General features: G+C 43.9%; 1 protein-coding gene across 11 annotated transcripts in view; it reads right to left on the minus strand.

The window, feature by feature from the left end:
• The window catches only part of LOC120946805 (alpha-2-macroglobulin-like protein 1), a 224,004-nt gene that overhangs the window by 27,506 nt on the left and 173,842 nt on the right, over positions 1-22,656 (minus strand). For all 11 annotated transcript variants that reach the window (XM_040361516.1, XM_040361517.1, XM_040361514.1 and 8 more), the window contains exons 26-31: positions 22,063-22,239; positions 20,637-20,718; positions 11,362-11,518; positions 6,696-6,770; positions 4,620-4,782; positions 2,417-2,619 (exon numbers count right to left, since the gene is read on the minus strand). In XM_040361516.1, coding sequence (XP_040217450.1) covers positions 2,417-2,619; positions 4,620-4,782; positions 6,696-6,770; positions 11,362-11,518; positions 20,637-20,718; positions 22,063-22,239 — 857 coding nt within the window. The remainder of the gene's footprint in view (positions 1-2,416; positions 2,620-4,619; positions 4,783-6,695; positions 6,771-11,361; positions 11,519-20,636; positions 20,719-22,062; positions 22,240-22,656) is intronic.

Consider the following 22,656-nt stretch of genomic DNA (forward strand, 5'->3'; position numbering starts at 1 on the left):
TAAATAATGTAGTCATATATAGGATGTTTTCACGCTGCCCTCGGCTGAGGATCAGTTCAAATTGCTGTGTATATATTGCTCAATGCTCTTATAGGATAGGGTGCTTTTGCATTGTTTTGTTTTCTCTCTTTCAGGTGTTGCTGAGTTGGTGCGTCTTCCTTGGTCAAGGAGAGACAGGGATCTAGCCGGATAACAACACTAACCATTTGTATATTGTTACAACTGCATATACCCTGGGTACTCCGGTTTCCTCCCACACTCCAAAGACATGCTGGTAGGTTAATTGGCTTCTGCCAAAATTGGCCTTAGTATATGAATGTGAGGTAGGGACCTTAGATTGTAAGCTCCTTGAGGGTAGGGACTGATGTGAATTTACATTGTATATGTAAAGCGCTGCGTAAATTGAAGGCGCAATATAAGTACCTAAATAATAATATATTAGATAGATAGTCAGGGAGCAATACTATTGCCTTACTGCCTTTAAAGTGTAAATAACCATTGTGATGTCTAAATGTCATACGTGACTAATTATTTCATGTTTGATAGATTTGTTATCTTGTTATACTGTTAATCCTTTCCTGTTTTCCCTACCCATCCCAGTTTTTTCCACGACATCTGCTCTCAGGCTTGGGAGTTCAAATTGTTTGCAAACTCTGAGATAAAGTTTCTTGGGCAGGGGGAGGATGTAGTACCCTGGGGTTTAGTCAGGGAGCTCCTCACCAAATTCCTTGTCAGGAGTAGCAACTGTAGTTGATTGTTAGGAATCCATTGATTTCTCCCTAAATTTGGCTTTGTTGTACTTTTCTCTTCTACCACTAGGTGGCCAGGTGCTTAGAGGTATTAGAAAGACAACTCAAGGTCAGGTTATGGGTATATGGGGTATCTCAGCCAATGGACAGGGGTTTTCTTTAATCCCTTGCTGGGAGAGCCTATATATTCGGGTGGAGTCAGGTGATCCATGTTCTGCGCCACCTGCATGGCTGTCTAGGTAGACATGTGTTGTCTGCCCGGGCTGCTAGGCTGGAGATTGGGCCTATCCCAGGGGTGTGAGGCTGCCAGGCTGTTTCAGGGTCTATCCAGAAGTAACAGAGCAGCACAGGGTTGGGATTGCGGCTGGCGAAACAAACCTGAAGTGACTGTTCTGCCGGCCAGAGAACCTGTCATGGTCAGAAGTAGAAGGGAAGCTGTCGCAACTAAAGGGACCAAACACCTTTACCAGGTACCACAGTGAGTAACTGAAGCAACATTCTCACTGAACGGGCAGGGTGGAGAATCTGGAAACTTCAGGCGGAGATCAAGTCAGGGACCCAACCAGCAGTGGTGACGCTTGCAGAGCCTTGAGAGGTATCTCGAGTGCCAAGCCAGGGACCCAGCAGGGAGACGTGGGTGACGCTTGAGAAAGATACCACTGCAAAAGCCTTGAGGAGCTTAGGGATTCAGAGTTAGTGAATCAGATAGTCCAGTGGGAGACCACGAGCTCAAGGGGCTGAAGAACTAGAAGCAGAAGTTGTGGGAAACTGTTACGTTTGAATTAGGAACTGTTAAGTACTGTTGCCATAGGAGACAGAAAATCTACACCTGCAGAAGTGGCACCTTGTTGGGGCCTTTCCCTGTACGGCTGTCCTGTTGAAGTCTCGGAGTCTAACATTTGAAATTGCTACTACTTAAGGGTGTCCTGGCCCTAACCCTCTTTCCCCTGCAAAATATAAAAAGGACTGTTAAAGAAATAAAGCCTCTTTTGCATCCAAGAAGTGTCTGGCGCTGTCATGTTACATGATATTGTTTTATTATAATGTACTGTCTCTTTAATGTCCATCTTAAGTTTGTCTCTTGTGCCACTCCGTAGTTTGCATGCTGCTGAGTTTTTTCATCCCCCTCTTCTCTGTATCAGCCATTTTATGCTGTACATTCAATGTGACCTGTTGCATCTTCTATACCTGCATGGAAGAATCGTTCTTTTACCTGTTGTAACTTTACATTCCACGGATTATATGACGAATAAACATTGCCAGATCTTCTTTCTTGTGAGTTGTGACTGAGTTAGCTATCTGAAAGGTGATTTGGTATGGATAATCTCCTCAGGGCAATGAACGCCATGTGTTACTGAAAACCACATTCATAGCCTTTGCAGCCAATTCAGAATAGGCGCCCAATGACTTTTACCACCCTTGCACCCACTATGCCTCACAACCCACTACATGTTGAAGGATGTCAGCGGTCTGTGGCTTCAAAGGTTCTCATTAGACTGGAGGAGGTTAAAGACTCTGCTACAACAGGAATAGAGGAGAAAGCTTTCAATGGGGCATCTGTTCCAGTGACAACTGTCTGTCTAAGAGGAAGTTGTCTCTTATTTTAATGGGATCTTCTCTTACATATCCCTAGGGCACACATATAGAGATTTTTTTTTTTTTTTTACCTGTGTAGAACTGAAACCTCCATTTCCGTTTTGCTGTTTGCACATCCAGCGAGTGATGGGCACCATGTCCCCGATGGAGGGATTCGGATGGGAAGCAAAGGTAAGAAGGGCGTATGCCGTTATCTCCACATCTACAGATTTGGGTTTGCACCAGTATGATTCTTTTTTAACCTTATCCTCCTGACTCCAATACATCATACCATCTGCAAAGAAAAGGGGGTTAAAGAGGACATATATTATTATTAATTTTGTTATGAGATTCCCCATGGATGTGATTAGCTAAGGGCAGCCAAAAGGGCACATTTCATACTTTTTTAAACCCCTAAAGCACGCTATAACCATCTCACACAACCGCAATAATGTTTTTGTACGAGGCAGTATAGAAGGGAGCAGCAGCACTGCAGTGCATCAGAAAATGTGCAGTGTAGCTTTAAAAAAAAGCAATATAGAAAACTGCTTGGCAGTGCTCCCATTGAGATTGCATTAAACTTGAAGTACAGCCAAAGCCCATTTGGCTGTACTTATCCTGTGGATTACAGGAATGTAGTGCGTTCTGCGCTCCTGTTACCCGTTTTCAGCAGACAGCGGGCTGAAGCTCAGGCAAGATCACGACAATAAAGTTGGGATCAGCCCACATGTCTGGACTGGCACCTGACTCAGCCTCTCAGCATGCTGAGAGCCTGAGCCGGCTGCTCCCACCCCCTCCACAGCCCAGCACTTCAGTGAGCGAGAGGGGACAGAGCAGAGAGCCACAAGACTTCCACTTACATCATTACAACAGCCTCTTTATATTTTTTAAAACTATTCTGACATGTGGTTCCATGTGGCCAGCTTCTGTCTGACCAGGTGGCATACATATGGGTCGAATGTTGCACGTTTTTTTTAACCGGCCTATGTCGCCTGGAATTCGGCCCATCTTTATGGGGTTTAAGTTTGCTCTCACAAACTACGCTGATTAGTTACCTTGTACTTTGGCTCCTTGGAGATCAAGGTTCTAGTGGTATCTTAGACCTTTAGACCTTTGACCTTCATCATAGATTTAGGGCAGAAGAGCTAATAAACATTACTGTATGGACTTTTCCCTCGGCTAGTTGGTCACCACATCTATTAATTGGGGAACGGCTCTTTCGAAAATCAGCATCTTTGAAGGCCTCCCTGGAGTGGAGGCTTCTACAGCACACAACTGGCTAAACCCAGGAGAGCTCAAGAGAGCATACACACATACACACTTATAGGCTCTAAACCCAGGAGAACTAAACACAGCTTACACATACTTCATCTTATAGCCTAAGCCCAGGAGAAAAGCCTATATGGCAGGAACTGTGCCAAATATTTAATACCACCAGACTCCTGGGCATTTGAGTATGTTTTTTTTTTATTACCCACCAAAAAAGTTAATATATTACTAGAGGCAAAACTTTTTTGGGGGTTTTGGATAGAGTAGAGATAGATTAGACCCCCTGTTGGTTTAAATTGCTGTCTGAGCCCATTTTACCATTATAATTGAAATGAAAAGAAACACCCAAATTTTGGGTTGTCCCCAGAAAAGTAATAGAGGGGAACTCTTCCAAAGGGGACACTAGTTCTGGTGACCTGGGTGTCTCCAAGGAATTCCCTTAATTTGCAGGGATTTCCTCTCACTTCCTGTTTGGCTATGGGACAAAAAGTGAAGGGACACATGGTGAAAAAAAAAAATCTGACAGGGGTTATAACTTTCCGTGTCAGAACTAGCACCGTAAAGTCGGCGTCGCACCGATTTGGATGGTGCCGTTGTCGGCAATAGGCAACCATTTGACAATCGGGCCGATATGAATCCATCTAAAATGAAAACAATTTTTTTTGTCTAAAATTCTACTTTAAGGTGTGGGGGGGGGGGGGTGATGGAGTGAAGTTCCACTTTAAGAAAATAGCAGCCTGACTGTTCCCTGCACTAACACAAAAATGTAAAAGCTACATATGCACTCAAATGATGGGAGTTTGGGGGTTTTATGGACTGTGTCCACAAATTTTTATAGAATGTGCTTTTTTATGTAATTCTTCCAGTTTTTCCATTTTGGATCCTTTGGACTGTAAGATATGATAGTCACTAGAAATCACATATACCGGTACATATTTTTATTGTTTCCCTTGGTCTTAGTATATGATTTATGATGTAATAATTTGGTGTGACAGTGGTGGGTGAAGATGTGGTGTACTACTCTACCTCCTTTTTTCGCTATTCCATCCAGGAGCTGCATGATGTTGGAATGTTCTTCCGAGTAGTTGGCCATCGTGTAGGCGTAGGCCTTAAGGGCTGTTTTGTATGGAGTGTTTTTTTCTGTAGGCTCATTCTTTAAGCACTGCATAGCTTTCGTCACCATGGGATCCTGCACCATACAAGGTAAAAATAATAAGCAGCTTATCTAGAGATTTATCTGTCCCAGACACACATAAAGCAAAAAGATTATTTAGAAAAAGGTCAAATGTCCACCAGTTCACCATGTCTAGCGGTTTTAATGATGAGTAGGGATAGGCAAGTCCTACCAATTTGCTGTAAGCTGGGGCTCATCAGGGAATTATCAACAAATCTAACCAGTAGACTAATTTACTCCACGGACTGGTAAAAAGATCTAAAAGATTCCCAGTTCACATCCAACAGGCCTGGGGATATTTATTATAGCAAAAAGTATTAGTGGGTGGAGGCGGAGCTAATGGACTAGGTGTGGAGGCTGAGTGCTCTAAATTCTGGGATGGCCACGGCCTATGATGTCGCTGGTTGCTGGACGCCGGGTGATTCTAGAAACCAGTGCCACCGGAATTGGCCCTGTTCCTACTGACTGATCCGACCTCATCCTGACAGGTAGGGTACAGCCGGGTGGCTACTAAGGTACGTGTGGGCCCTGGTGCAAAAGTTGACCTGGGGCCCTCCGACTACCACTTCCACTGTCAGTGGGCCAGTGGATGGTGTCAGTTGGCCAGTGGACGGTGTCAGTGGGCCAGTGGACGGTGTCAGTGGAGCAGTGGACGGTATCAGTGGGCCAGTAGATGGTGTCAGTAGAGCAGAACACAGGTTAAAGTGTTTTTTTTACCATTTTTTTTTATTTTTTATTATTAGCCCTGTTGGGGGGGGGGCATTTGGTTTTAGGTCTCTGAATGAACACAGGGGCCCACCTACTGCCTGTACACTACTACAAGACACAGAATGTCCAGGACTCACCACTCCCCCATGCTGGCTCCTGTCACAACCCCAAATATACGATGTTCCCAGTACAGGGGGAGTCAGGAGAAGTTTCAGTTTCCCTCAGTGTGTAGACCAACCATCCCTGTGTCCAGCACTGCAGCATGTTCTAATATTCTTGCTTCCGCCCGCCCCCGCTCCACTCACACTTACCAAGTCACACTTCCAGCAAGAGAGCGTGTTATCCCCCAGCGGGCCCCGCCATGACTGAGGACAGGTGGTGGGGGAGGCGGTTGTAAGAGAGGCAGTTGAAGACACAAGCAGCGTCTAACTTGAATAGAGAGGTGAGGGGAGGAGACACGGGAGCAGGGGGCGGGACCAACTCACAGAGGAACAGAAACAAGGAGGCCAATCTCACCCGTGTGAAGGGGAGGGGAGTGGTCTGCCTGTCACATACTGTCGGGTATCCGATTCTGAGGTGATCCCCACAGCCCATACAGAGACACATTGACAGCGGCCGCACCGCATCCCCACCCCCCCCCCCCCCCCGCTATGGCGACTCCGCTGCTGTATCCCTTCACTCTACATCCTCTTGTCACTGCCGGCTGCCGCCCCTCTTAAAGTGCCGCCTGGGACCATGGGTCCATTGGGTCCCATGGTAGGGCCGGGCCCATCACAGCACCTTGCCTCAGTACTCCTTTCAAAATCCCTCAGACTTGATGCAAGCTGTGGGCTGGGTTTTGGGAAGAGTTATGCAAATATCAAAATTCCCTGATGAGTGAGTGTTCCTAGGCAAGCTGGATTCGCACTGACACCGCCCTAGAAATTGTCCACATGTGATGATGAGCCTCCCCTGCCAGGAAATTCGGTGGGCAGTATGTGGCCTGCAGCTTCTAATGCATATTGTGAGAAGCTCACAGTGTGCAGTGAAATCAGAGTAAGTCATTTCATACAGGAGAGGAGACTGTACAACTGTGCAAGACTGAGGGGAAAGTTGGAGATTTTTTTTAAATACCACCACCACAAAAAAAACACTCTATTATCTATTCCATGGACACAGTACACGCTGTGTGAGCTTCCATACGCCATTGTGATATGTAATGTGAAGGACATCAAACTTACAATGATATCTAGTCCAGATTCCAACAAGGCCACTGTAACATACGCCGTGAGTGAGACCTCATCATCCACGCCACCCTGAGACCACATGAGTGAAAAACAATAGTTAGAGTTCATTTCTGTTAAAATTACATGTAAAATAAAAAAAAATTCTACAAGTCCAATAATATAATCTACCAGCTGGTCCTCAGGCTGCATTCACACCTCGGCGTACAAAATCGCGGCGTTTTGTACCGCGATTTGCGGCGACAAAACGCCACGATTGTGAATGCAGCCTTCACCCCCTCTATGGAGATGGTTCACATCTCCTATGCCGAACGCCGAAAGCCGCCTGAAAAAAAGGTCCGGGACTTTTTTTTCAGGCGGCAGGCGTACGGCGTTCGGCGTGGAGATGTGAACCATCTCCATAGAGGTGCATGTTAAAACATCCCTCTGGCGTCTCGGGGGCTGCAGCGGCGTCGCACTACAGGCGTATATACGCCTAGGTGTGAACGGGGGCTCAGAGCACCCCTGTTGTGCAGATTCCATGGCGGTACATAGATGACTTACAACTGCTGTTACTCTACTTAAGGGGAACCTTTAGTCGTTTTGAGTAGTTTTACATTTTTTTAAATGTTTTTATACTGATGTCTTTTTTAATACTACTATTTAAATAACATCTTTGCTTTGCAAAATAAATATTCAACACAGGATGAACCTATGTTGGTTATTTATGGAGAGAGAACAGCAGGGACTGACTCCTTCAAGTGGATGTAAACCCGATTCATAAAATTTGACCCAGGTACATATATCTGTAGTGTTTAGTTATTTCTCTCCAAAGCCCTGAGACGGGAGATTAAAGTAGCTGAAAATTTGTGTTGAGGGAGGTTGCTATAAATGGATTAGCAGAGAGCTTGTCTTGTCACAGGTCAGCTCTGAAAATATCTTCGTTCTTCTGCCTATATGGAGTGGGGGAGTGGGCCTTTCCTCCAATCAACTGTCTCCCAGTGTAAGTTAAGAATACATTCCCACTGCTGAATGGGGAAGTGAAAATTCTAACACCATGTATGAATTCTAAAGAATGTAGAAAGATGAAGACAGCAGATATACATGTAAATCTTATATAGGGAGATTTGTTTAATCTCTGTGGTGTATCATCTGAGACTGTTCACTTCACTGGATGTATGGAGGGTTTATATCCACTTTAGCCCAGGTTCACACTGGGTGCGATTTCATTCGATTTGAGATGCGATTTCACATGTGAAATCGCATCTCAAATGCCGCCAATTGTCGGCAATGGCGCCGTCCTAATCGGTGCGACGCCGCATCTGCGGCGCTGCACCGATTTCAAAAAGTAGTTCTTGTACTACTTTTTGCGATTTCGGGCCGCGATTTACATAGACATCTGTGCAGAAACCTGCACAGATGTCTCTTAAATCGCTGCCGAAATCAGGACTGCCGGCGGGAGTGAAATCGTGCGAGTTCAGCTGAACTCACTCCCGCAGCCCAGTGTGAACCAGGGCTTAAGGTCCCTTTCACTCATACATTTTTCCTGCATTTTTACCTTGCATTAAAGGAAATATGAAAAATGTTTCCCTTTAAATCCTATGTGACTTTCACACCGCTGTATGCTGTGTGAAAAGTCCTGCATTCTGCATCTTTGGTGCAGTTTTGAAAACCACAAAAAAAATTAAGCTTCCCATTGAAATGAATGAAAAGCACAGGAAAATCACAGTAAAAATGCACCCACGATTTGTGTTTTTGGTGCGTTTTTTTTGAGTGACATGTCCATTTTTCACAGGTACAGACGGTCCAAAAAGTCACCAGAAATGCATAGGAAACACATCTGAAACACAGCAAAATCGCTGTAAAATCACATATGTGTTTTTACCATGATTTTGCTACAGATCAGAAAAGGGGCCTTAAGTTGCTCTATCTTTCAATGAAATCTGGGATGTAGCCCTATGGAGGGAGAGGATGAAGTCACTACTCCGACGCTCTGACATGACCTGGGTAATTTCAGCTTAAAGTGTATTCCCACTTTTGCAGTTAAAGTGGGATAACACCTACTTTATATGTATTATATGTTCTCATTCACATAGCAAAACTTAAAACATATTTCAAAACTGCCGATTACATTTTCATGTATGTGCTATTTTCCTTAAAGCGGGGCGTAAAAAAATATATATTAAAAGCCAACAACTACAAATACTGCAGCTGCTGACTTTTAATAAATGGACACTTACCTGTCCTGGAGTCCGGCGACGTCGGCAGCAGAAGACGAGCAATCGCTCGTCTCTCGGCTGCCCTTACCGCCATCATCGTTGAGGGAATCAGGAAGTGAAGCAGTGTGGCTTCACTGCCCGGTTCCCTACTGCGCATGCGCGAGTCGGGCTGCGCCGTCCTCACTGTTCCTTGATGTGTCCTGGGAGTCGTGTGTTACCCAGAACACAAGGGGGGGGTAAACTGACGTACTACCCGCAGGTCCCCGCAGAGTCTATGCCGGAAGTGGGTGCAAATAACTGTCTTAGACCGGTATCTGCACCCCCCTCCCCTCTGAAAGGTGCCATTTGTGGCACCAGAGGGGGGGAGGAATCCGATGAGCAGAAGTTCCATTTTAGGGTGGAGCTCCGCTGTATTAAATAATTTTTCTAATAAAATGTATCCCGTATTAAGCAGCATGGTCTGCCTGTGTCTCTTCACAGTGGGAATCCTTCCCCTGTAACTCTTTTTCCTGCTTACTATATTCAATGCTGTTATACATTATCAGTTGTGAACTAGATTTTTTTACACTGTCTGCTCTGGCTTAACAAAAGGTTAAAAAATCTGTCCCTGGGGCCCCTTGCAATTTGCCCAGAAGCCTGTTCCCAAGAAATTTCTAAAAGGTAAGAATTATTTTTAATAGTTTTTTGGGGAAATGTATTGTGGTTCTCTAATATTTGACTGCAAAAGTGGAAGTACACTTTGATTTACATAAACTGCTTGCTTTGTTTGTTTTTTTTTTTTGTTTTTTTTAGCAAGGTAGCTGAGGGTAGCTGGGAAAACTCTAAGGAAAAGCTGAGAGCTCCACCTACTGGCTGAATATACAAATACAGAAAATTAATGCTCAATATTTAATTAAAGTATTATTAAAGTAGATCTATGTTGGTCACACCCTTATTCATCTCCTTTTAATGTACTAGCAATTATGGTTGGTACAGTTAAGGGTTACTCCCTAGCTTTGTTACTTATAACCAAGTTGTTTATTATACATAATGATGGATTCATGTAAAAGGCACCTGACCGAGGACTCTATTTGTCCACCCTTTCATTAAAATGGCTGCCGCCCTGATGGGAGATCAATTTGAGTCTAATTTGTTCCGGTTTTGTGTCCGTTATGTTTTTTCCATCTAGTAAAATGGCCGCCGCTGAATTTGGAGACATCAGTCTCCAAAATGGGCGCCGTTCTATTTCAGCTCAGTAGCATATATAAAGAAACACCCCCTAGCCTATCACAATCCTCTGACGAAGTCACGTGCCGTGACGTAACGCGTAAGGACAGCTAGACGTGACCGGAAGTGACGCGGAACCCCGTCCGACCGGAACTTTCGTTATTCACGTTTTTTATACTACATGCTTGTAAGCAGTTTTTTATTCTTTAATAAACCCCCCCCTGTTTTACGTACTTTACGATGGAAGCCTCTACTTTTTTGTTTCCTCCCTGTTAACCTCTGCATTCCACGGCGAGTCTCCATCTTGCTGAAGATCAGGATTTGCAGCACAGCCAACAGGACGTTGCAGTTCAAGCTTGGTTGCAGTTATTTCAGGCCATTGATTTACAAGAGGGAGGTAAGCGCTCTGTGAGCCCATCACCTAGGAAGACTCATCTGTGAATCTTATGCGTGTTGCCATTGATAACATTCATCTGACAGCTTTTGGACTTTTATTTTATGGATTTCCTTTACAGAATTTGGCACAGTTTATTATAGCAGCCAGCACTTATTCAGTTCATTCATTTTTTATCTGCATTTGAGGTTTGGCACAGAGGTGTCATTTATATGTTTAGATTTATTATTATTTCACATATACTTTTTCACATGTTTGGTTCATTTAGGATTGCTTATTGCCTGTTTTTTATAACACTTTTTTAGATGAATCAGTGTTTATTATTGGTTCACGATTTAGTGCATTTATGATTGCGCTCGTCACCCCCTTTTTTCTATTTCAATATTTAATATTTACCCCATTAGAAAAATAAATGACATGACAGATTATCGGTTAGTTTGGAGTTGAGATACTCAACAGTAAAAATGGATTGATGAGAAGAGCTAGGAATTATGACAGGTAGATCACGTTACTGGAATATTTGTAATACTTCAGAACACCCCTGTAAATGTGGGTTGGACTGAATATAAAATAAAACACCATGCACAAATCCTGTCTAAAATATTCTAAAAACTGTATAACTGAAACAATAATACATAATACTATAATTACAGTGCCATTCATTGTTTTCTCTAACTACAAGCACACTTTAAAAAAGAACTAAAAAGTTACCAAAATCATTTAAAATTAACAGCAATTAAATTTAATAAAAATATTATTAAAAAAAATGACTAAATACAAATGCCTTTCTGCCCCAAAAAAATTGTAATACTACAAAACAGCAAAGTGATACAACGAATGAATTATGATTTGGCGCTTGCCTCACCTTCATGCCGTTATTCAGCAGTCGTCCCGTGGCCTTGAAGCAGCCATCGTCTTTTTGTTGCTTCGCCAGAAAACTCATACCTTCTTTTATGTGTTTGTCATCGACGAAAATAAATTCCCGAGCCTGCGAATAACTCTTTATAACAAAAGCTGTGAGCCTGGATATAAGGAACAAGACAAACATGGCCGTCACCAGTTAGTCACATGATATTGTCAATATTCCCATTACACATGTTCCTAGAATAGACTCAAACGTTACGGGTGGTGCAGCAACAACTAGCTGGAGACTGGAAACACCGCAGATCAATGCACATATTTGCCAGCACACCATTGATCAAGTGTCATCTGGAGCTTGAAGAGTGATCATATCACAAAGGACCAAGTGCATGGGTTTGTAGCTGGGGAACCCCTTCGTCAGGCATGTGATGATGAAAGGGTTCCTGCACAGCTCCGAAACGTTGCACCTGGTCCTTTGTGATGTGATCATTCTTCAGGAAAAGCTTTGGATGAAACTTGATCCGCAGTGTGCTGGAAAATATGTGCATTGATCTATGATGTCACCAGGCAATCGTGACATAAGTCAACCCCAGAAGTCACACTTTTGCAAGTTGAAAATGTTCTAAGTACAACCTTCAGTAACTACTAAAAAGGTTGAAAAATATTAATTCTAACTACAACTCACGAGGCCTCATTACAAAATGCTGCCTCTATTTGTGACATCAAGGATTGGAGGCGGCACCCCCCCTCATACACAAACACACTGACACCAACTACTACCCCACTGACACCGTCCACTGACACCGACTACTACCCCACTAACACCATCCATTACCCCACTGACACCGTCCACTGACACCGACTACTACCCCACTGACACCATCCACTGACACCGACTACTACACCACTGACACCGTCCACTGACACCGACTACTACCCCACTGACACCGTCCACTGACACCGACTACTACCCCACTGACACCATCCATTACCCCACTGACACCGTCCACTGACAACGACTACTACCCCACTGACACCGTCCACTGACTACTACCCCACTGACACCGTCCACTGACACCGTGATAAATATTGAAAAAAGTGAATATTACCGCGCTTATCAGGGGAGAGAAGAAAAGGGGGGGGGGAAGTGGGGAGGGGTGAGGGTATAGCTGCGGCACTGAAAGGTGTATCAAACCATAAATAATTGTTAATGGGGGGGGTAGTGCTGCGCTAATGGGTGGTGGATGGGTAGGTGTATGGACAAGTGGGGGAAGGGAATGGAAGATGGTATAACTGAAAATAGGAACAGTGTAACCAAAATGGCATAAACAAAAACTGATCAGTGAACAATACTGGTGCAAATCATATAACTCCACACATTTCTCTTAATGTGATAAAATAAAATAAGGTAATGGATAGTGCAGAAAAAAGTATTTTGTGTATAACACAACACCCGAATATCTGTGATGGGTAACAGTATTAGACTGGTGGTAAAAAGTCCATAAACAAGGCTTAAGCTGTGTCAGCAAAAATATATATGAATAATAGTTAAGAAGTCCAAAAAATAAGAAAAAAAGTGCTGGTGTAGGTCCGCAGTGTGAGGTGGAAGAAGGATGGGTATCCAGTGATCCTTTTAAGGTGAATAAGGGTGTCCCCTTACCTTACTGCTGTAAGGTAACAGCATATAGATCAAACCACATTAGGTGGTTAACCAGATGGGCTCTTATCCAGAAACGATAGATCCTCCTTGGAAATCTCGTCCCAGATTGATGAGTATCACGCCCCAAAGAAAATAAAGCATCGATAGTGTGATATCGTTTTTAAAATTTTAATTCTCGTAAAAAATAAACAAGGGTACTCACATTGTTACAAATACAATAAGGCATGTAAAAAAGAAGGGGGGCAGTCTGTCGCCAACGTCACCTCCGATACCTCTCAGTGGGCTCATGCGCATTCGTCACTATCATGTGACTTCCTCAGGAGTAGTGAGAGGCATAGGGGAGATACCTTATATAGGGTGACTTGTTTGGTGGGCTGTCAATAAAATCAGCTGTTTGTCATACAGGAAATGCAGCTGCAGCCATTTTCCCGTAGCCTGCTGGTATCTAATAAAAATAGAGATACTGATATCCCACCCAGCATATATTTGGCTTAAATGGCAAAAAAAGGATGAGTGATGGGCATACCATCTCATTTGTATAGTTGATCTTTGAAAACTTAGGGCAAGGAACGAAAAAGGCAAAAAATGACCAAAGAAATCCCATTGTCAGCACATAATGTTATGGGGTTACAATGGGATTTCTTTGGTCATTTTTTGCCTTTTTCGTTCCTTGCCCTAAGTTTTCTTTTTTTTCATTCAAATTTAAGTTTATTTTCAATAAAATAAATACATACATTTGTATTAAATTAGCAAGAAATAAGTCAATAGCACGCAGAAATATAATAATTTAAATACATTTCAATTCATAATAATCATTCCTGTCTTATTAACTGCCACTTATATCTATCCATCCTATATGCTCTACACCATGTGGTGAAAGTAAGGCAGTTCACATAAGCTAAATTAAAAGACTATTTCAAAGTAATACTTTAAACTTGAAAGAGAAACAGAATATTTTCATATATCAAGGAATTCCTAGGTCTAGCGTTATCACACAATAAGTTATATAAGGGATAAAACTAATTGAGTGTACCAGATTAAATTACTTAGAATAATTAAAGGATAAGATATCCGGAGTGCATTGCCCTAAGTTTTCAAAGATCAACTATACAAATGAGATGGCATGCCCATCACTCATCCTTTTTTTGCCATTTAAGCCAAATATATGCTGGGTGGGATATCAGTATCTCTATTTTTATTAGATACCAGCAGGCTACGGGAAAATGGCTGCAGCTGCATTTCCTGTATGACAAACAGCTGATTTTATTGACAGCCCACCAAACAAGTCACCCTATATAAGGTATCTCCCCTATGCCTCTCACTACTCCTGAGGAAGTCACATGATAGTGACGAATGCGCATGAGCCCACTGAGAGGTATCGGAGGTGACGTTGGCGACAGACTGCCCCCCTTCTTTTTTACATGCCTTATTGTATTTGTAACAATGTGAGTACCCTTGTTTATTTTTTACGAGAATTAAAATTTTAAAAACGATATCACACCATCGATGCTTTATTTTCTTTGGGGCGTGATACTCATCAATCTGGGACGAGATTTCCAAGGAGGATCTATCGTTTCTGGATAAGAGCCCATCTGGTTAACCACCTAATGTGGTTTGATCTATATGCTGTTACCTTACAGCAGTAAGGTAAGGGGACACCCTTATTCACCTTAAAAGGATCACTGGATACCCATCCTTCTTCCACCTCACACTGCGGACCTACACCAGCACTTTTTTTCTTATTTTTTGGACTTCTCAACTATTATTCATATATATTTTTGCTGACACAGCTTAAGCCTTGTTTATGGACTTTTTACCACCAGTCTAATACTGTTACCCATCACAGATATTCGGGTGTTGTGTTATACACAAAATACTTTTTTCTGCACTATCCATTACCTTATTTTATTTTATCACATTAAGAGAAATGTGTGGAGTTATATGATTTGCACCAGTATTGTTCACTGATCAGTTTTTGTTTATGCCATTTTGGTTACACTGTTCCTATTTTCAGTTATACCATCTTCCATTCCCTTCCCCCACTTGTCCATACACCTACCCGTCCACTGACACCGACTACTACCCCACTGACACTGTCCACTGACACCGACTACTACCCCACTGACACCATCCATTACCCCACTGACACCGTCCACTGACACCGACTACTACCCCACTGACACTGTCCACTGACACCGACTACTACCCCACTGACACCATCCACTGACACCGACTACTACCCCACTGACACCGTCCACTGACACCGACTACTACCCCACTGACACTGTCCACTGACACCGACTACTACCCTACTGACACCATCCATTACCCCACTGACACCGACTACTACCCCACTGACACCGTCCACTGACACCGTCCACTGACACGACTACTACCCCACTGACACCGTCCACTGACACCGACTACTACCCCACTGACACCATCCATTACCCCACTGACACCGACTACTACCCCACTGACACTGTTCACTGACACCGACTACTACCCCACTGACACCGTCCACTGACACCAACTACTACCCCACTGACACCGTCCACTGACTACTACCCCACTGACACCGTCTACTACCCCACTGACACCGTCCACTGACACTGTCCAGTCCACTGACACCGACTACTACCCCACTGACACTGTCCACTGACATCGACTACTACCCCACTGACACCGACTACTACCCCACTGACACAGACTACTTCCCCACTGACACCGTCCACTGACACCGACCACTACCCCACTGACACCGACCACTACCCCACTGACACCGTCCAACGACACCGTCCACTACCCCACTGACACCGTCCACTGACACCAAATACTACCCCACTGACATTGTCCACTGACACCGTCAACACGGACACGACCACTACCCCACTGACATCGTCCACTGACACCGACTACTACCCCACTGACACTGACCACTACCCCACTGACATCGTCCACTGACACTGACCACTACCCCACTGACACCGACTACTACCCCACTGACACTGTCCACTGACACCGACTACTACCCCACTGACACCATCCAGTTTGTATGGCTGAAATCGCATCGCACAGACATCGCATAGTGCGGTACGAATCACTTGCGATCTCGCACAGCGCACTAATGTGAACCAGCCCTAAGTTCATTCACCCTTACTGGGTGTAAGTATAAAAAGTGAGAAATCCACCCCTCCCCTACATAACACATTCTGGTCATATAGGAATTTTGCATATGTGATAAGGTGACCTCAGACACACACACTGCAATATAACAATAATAATAAGATCACTGAAGCTCAGACTAAATCCATCTCCCCTATTCACTTGTCTATGTATGATCTGATGGCTGTTCACTGGAGCATTTCATCATGACACTGAACTGTGGGTCACCCCATATTTTGAAAACATTTAATCAACACACAGGAAAGACAGCCAATCCTGGGAGAGCTGCAGAGGAGAGCGGAGGAGGAGAGGGGAGGGGGATGTGAATTGTGCACTTTTTACAGAAGCTGTGCATGTCTGCAAGCTAGTGCACGAGATATGTAAATAACCTGTCACTCAAGCAAGGACTTTGGTTTTTATCTGCAAGTCTGTTTTATTTCACTGAACAATAAAAAGAGGATTGCTCAGCGCTGAATTAACTCTGTGTGGCAAGACTGGGCACAGATGATAGGAAATCTTATTCTCTACATTGTGACATAAAAAAATAAAAAATAAATTGGGTTTACATCCACTTTAACAATGAAGTTTAGGTATAGCAATTTTTACAGTTACATTGGTCCAGTTTGTGCCAATGTAAGTATTAAGGTCCAGATTCACGTAGACTAGCGGCGGCGTAACGTATCGTAGATACGTTACACCGCCGCAAGTTTTCATCGCAAGTGCCTGATTCACAAAGCACTTGTGATGAAAACTACGCCGGCGGCCTCCGGCGTAAGCCCGCATAATTTAAATGGGCGTGTGCCATTTAAATTAGGCGCGCTCCCGCGCCGGACCTACTGCGCATGCTCCGTTTCGGAATTCCCGCCGTGCTTTGCGCGCAGTGAAGTCATTTTTTCGAACGGCGACGCGCGTAGCGTAATTCCGTATTCCCGGACAGCTTACGCAAACGACGTTCATTTTTAAATTTCGACGCGGGAACGAAGGCCATACTTTATACAGCAATACGATTGCTGTGTAAAGTTAAGGCACCAAAAACGACAACTAACTTTGCGACGGGAAACTAGACTAGCGGCGACGTAGCGAACGCGAAAATCCGTCGTGGATCGCCGTAACTCCTAATTTGCATACCCGACGCTGGTTTACGACGCGAACTCCCCCCAGCGGCGGCCGCGGTACTGCATCCTAAGATCCGACAGTGTAAAACAATTACACCTGTCGGATCTTAGGGATATCTATGCGGAACTGATTCTATGAAACAGTCGCATAGATAGAAACAGAGATACTCCGTCATATCTGAGATACTCCGTCGTATCTCAGCTGTGAATCTGGCCCTTAGGTACTATACCTGTGGGATCCCCATGGAAGCTGGAAATAGCTTTGGTGCCTACTCCAGTGATCTACACAAGCTTCCAGGTCCCATACAGAATGGCTGCCCTGCTGAATTGTGAACGCAGGAAGTCAGTCAATCTGCACAGGTGCCATTGAGGAATTCTTTGCATTTTGTGTGATTGGATGAGGTGGAGAGGACGTCACAATCTCAACTCATCCAGTCAGAACACTTTATATTCATTGAGAAAATGCAAAATATTCTCTGAATGGCATTGACACCTGTAACAAAAGACCAATGTCCTGTTTTCAGAAAGCAACAGGGCAGCTGATTGGCACCGGACCTGGAAATTAGTGGAGATCACTGGAGTAGCTGTGACTATTACAGTGATTTGCAGCTTCTACTGGTATTCCACAGGTATGGCACATACATACCTACACTGGTTCAAGCTGGACTGATGTAACTATGTAAAAAGTGCCATAACTAGAATTCAGCTTTAGGCTGGGTCCACATCTCCATGCGAAGCGGCTGACGGCAGGGGTCCGGTGCTTCCCTGTTCAGCGTTTCAGGTCGGATTTTGTTTAGCTGAATTCAGACCTGAAATGGGCCAGAAGATGCACAGGACTGTTCAATTTGCCCAGTAGCTCTCCCATAGCTGTGTGAACTGGCTCCATAGAAAGCTGGACACAGTCTCCTGACATGCGAATTGGATGTGGCGAAATCTGCATCCAATTCACAATAGTGTGAACCCAGCCTTAAAGTGATACTAAAGGTATGTTTTTCAACCACTTAAGGACCCCTTCACGCCGATATATGTCGGCAGAATGGCACGGCTGGGCACATCAACGTATAGGTACGTTGCTCTTTAAGCCCAGCCGTGGCGCGTGCCCGCGACCTGGTCCGAAACTCCGTGACCGTGAGATTCGCGGACCCGATCGCCGATGGAGTCCCGCCATCGGTCCCCGGAGCTGAAGAACGGGGAGAGCCGTGTGTAAACACGGCTTCCCCGTTCTTCACTGTGGCGGCGGCATCGATCGTGTCATCCCTTTTATAGGGGGACACAATCGATGATGTCACACCTACAGCCACACCCCCCTACAGTTGTAAACACACTTCAGGTCAAACATAACCCCATCAGCGCCCCCTGTGGTTAACTCCCAAACTGCAACTGTAATTTTCACAATAAACAATGGTCCCAAAAATGTGTCAAAATTGTCCGAAGTGTCCGCCATAATGTCGCAGTCACGAAAAAAAATCGCTGATCGCCGCCATTAGTAGTAAAAAAATTTTTTTTATAAAAATGCAATAAAACTATCCCCTATTTTGTAAACGCTATAAATTTTGCGCAAACCAACCGATAAACGCTTATTGCAATTTTTTTTAACAAAAATAGGTAGAAGAATACGTATCGGCCTAAACTGAGGAAAAAATACTTTTTTATATATATTTTTGGGGGATATTTATTATAGCAAAAAGTAAAGTAAAAATATTGCATTTTTTTCAAAATTGTCGCTCTATTTTTGTTTATAGCGCAAAAAATAAAAACCGCAGAGGTGATCAAATACCACCAAAAGAAATCTCTATTTGTGGGGAAAAAAAGGACGCCAATTTTGTTTGGGAGCCACGTCGCACGACCGCGCAATTGTCAGTTAAAGCGACGCAGTGCCGAATCGCAAAAAGGGGCAAGGTCCGGGTCTTAAGTGTTTAACAAACATTTCATACTTTCTTTCTCTGTGCAATGTTTTTTCACAGAGAAGCCCCTCTTCTGGGGTCCCCTGCCAGCGCTCCTCGGTCCTCCCCCCTGCTGAGTGCCCCCACAGCAAATCACTTGTGCAAAATGTATGAAACAATTTAGCTTGTCTTGCAAAACGCTCTCAAACCAAGTTACTCTCAAACCAAGGTTTTAACTTATCTTTCTTTTTCAGGTCAAAAGTGAGGGGGGTGCGCTTACTACGCCCACCCCTCTCCCACAAAAAAAACACCACACTTACACGCACTCTAAATTGGGTTAACATGCACGCACTTTGACCACACGGTCTCTAAAAAGAGAGGCGAAGGACTAACGGGGCTGGTTGAGCGGGCAAATCCTCTCACTCCCTTATAGGGAGTCCCTCTGCCCCGTTGGGCTTCAAAGCAGAGCAGGTAGGGCGGGCTATTGCCACCCGGGGCATGGAGAAAGGTGGCAGATTGCCTCTGGGGGGAGGCCTGCCTACTCCCAACTCCTGCAGTCCGGCTCCTCTCTCGAGTACACGCACAAAATACACTTTAAAAAAAAAGTGAGCAGGGCAGTACCTCCAGGAAAATTCAATGTGGAAGAGCATGGGACTATAATCAAGTTCCTGTTTCTCCAAAGGAAATGTGCAAAGCAGATCCATGATGAAATGTCACAAACTTTTGGTGACAATGACCCTTCATATGCAACAGTTAAACGTTGGGTTGTCAATTTTAAAACTTCCCATTTTGGTGTTGAAATTTAGAAAGCCAGTGGAAGGCCTTTGTGAAAGCCATCCATGACATGATCTTGAAGGACCGCTGAATATGAGCCAAAAGTATTGCTACATATCTGGTAATATCACGTGAGACTGTTGCTGCCATTATCCACAACAACTTGGAAATGAGAAAGCTTGAAGCAAAGTGGATCCCCAAACTTTTAACTTTTGCAGGCACAGAGACAGAAACAGGCCCTCCACTGGGTTTCTCACTTTCAATACCGAAATGACCAGTTTGGCAACCCAATGTTTAACTGTTGCATATGAAGGGCCACTGTCACCCAAAGTTTGAGACATTTCATCATGGATCTGTTTTGCACCTTTCCCTTGGAGAAACAGGAACTTGATTATGGTCCTATGCTCTTCCACATTGAATTTTTCTGGAAGTGCTGCCATGTTCAATTTGGACCTAAAAAAGAAAGACAAGGTAAAATCATAGGTAGTTGATTTTTTTACCCTTGAATATAGACAAATTGGCCCAGTACACCCTGCAATTTACATTTCTCTAGCTCAAATTATTCTGGGTAACGCTCAATACTTATCAGCACCACACTCGTATATGTGTAAATCTATGCATGTATGGCTAGCTTTAGCCTTTATGTATTGTCTGGCTGCCGCCCAATGAGGGCCATACTCACCATGTGCTGCCCTCTTTATCACTTACGCCAAAGGCACTGTAAGAGCCATCTGCGCGCCTGTAATTCAGCTGACGTTGTAGTCCTGGAGGAACACAATTTAGGTAATAAAACTTAGAGGGTTTCAATGAAAAACACTATTATTAGGTGAAACTCGAAAAATTTGAATATCATGCAAAAGTTCATTTATTTCACTAATGCAACTTAAAAGGTGAAACTAATATATGAGATAGACTCATTAAATGCAAAGCAAGAGAGTTCAAGCCGTGATTTGTCATAATTGTGATGATTATGGCTTACAGCTCATGAAAACCCCAAATCTACAATTTTAGAAAATTAGAATATTGTGAAAAGGTGCAATATTCTAGGCTCAAAGTGTCCCACTCTAATCAGCTAATTAAGCCAAAACACCAGCAAAAGGTTCCTGAGCCTTTATATGGTCTCTCAGTCTGGTTCAGTAGGAATCACAATCATGGGAGAGACCGCTGACCTGACAGTTGTGCAGAAAACCATCATTGACACCTCAAAAGGTAATTGCAAAACTAGTTGGATGTTCCCAAAGTGCTGTATCAAATAATGATATATAATATATATATATATATAATAGAAAGTTATGTGGAAGGTAAAAGTGTGGAAGAAAAAGGTGCATAAGCAGCAGGGATGAGCGCAGATTGGAGAGGATTATCAGGAAAAGGCAAAATATTAGCTTAGGGAAGAAGGGGAGCAAATAGTTAAGTAGACCTAGTTATTTAGCTAGTTATTTACTTATTTATTAACTTTTTTTTTTAAACTAAAATTGCATGGTGCAAAATCTGGTGCAGCTCTGCATACAAACCAATCAGCTTCCACGTTTTAGGCCCCTTTCACATTGGGCAGATCCATTTTGATGGACTCCGCTAGCTCAGCGGGGTATTGATCCGTTGATCCCCACTGAGAAGCAGAGAAACCAAGAAACATGCAGAGCTGTACAGCTCTCTGCTTATCTATCTCTAAGCTCACTCCCGACACAAATTTCCAGCTACTGTTATCTCATGTGTCAGAGAACTTGTCAGAGGAATGGAGCAGCAGAAAGACACAGGACTTAGAGCTGACTCTGAGCTATTTATGTTCGGCTATTTTTGTCGGCCCCCTTGTGGTTCGTACTGCGGGACAACAGTATTTTTTCACCCCCCTGTTGCCGCGGCGCCGCCCCTGCACCCACTGCCGCCCCGAGGCCTGGCCTCAGTGGCCTTGTCAAGAATCCAGCCATGACTGCCCAGGAGTTAGCAGCATTTCCAGTACTGGGAAATGGCAAACTCTATCCGTAAATTGACGAGTCCTTCAAGACTCCATAAAAAATGATGGCCATCTCATTTCATTCTTCTATTTACTATTTACTTATCTATTTACTTTACTAAGGTTCACTTCTGCCTCTAGATGCTACACTCACCTGCTTCCAAAAACTTCTTCCCCTTCTCCAGGATGGAATCAGTCAGCTGATTGGAAGACTTCAGATACTGGAGAACGTAGATATTGGGACAGAAATTTAGCATGTTCTGTTCACCACAACCAGACGACATGGCCAGGAGCTTTTCCAGGTTGTTCAGTGCCGAACCCATGATGTCACCTGACCCAAAAATGAAAAGTTAGAGGTTAAGTGAGGATTGCGAAAGAGAGATAAAGAAAAAGAGAGGGAAAGAGAGAAACCAACATGAGATAGAAGGAGCATCTCATGTCTAAAATGCATTAAAGACAAGACTGAGTTGTATAGAGAAAGAAGCAGAGCAGAGTATTTCAACAAAAGAGAGTTAGATAGAGGAAGATGCAGGGTCATCAAGCATAGGAGAGTATTTCAAGAGAGGAATGTTAAAAAGAAGAAGAAGAAGCAGAATCTTCCAGGAGAGCAGAATATTTAACCTTTTCCCGCCCAGCCTATAGACAAATGATGGCTGGGCAGGACATTCATTGTTTCGGGTGGAAGTCATATGACGTCCTCCCAGACCGGGCCATGCCGCGGCACAATCTGTCACCCACTGTGTCCACT

Source organism: Rana temporaria, chromosome 8 (assembly GCF_905171775.1).
Source record: "Rana temporaria chromosome 8, aRanTem1.1, whole genome shotgun sequence".
In the NCBI taxonomy this organism is placed as follows: Eukaryota; Metazoa; Chordata; class Amphibia; order Anura; family Ranidae; genus Rana; species Rana temporaria.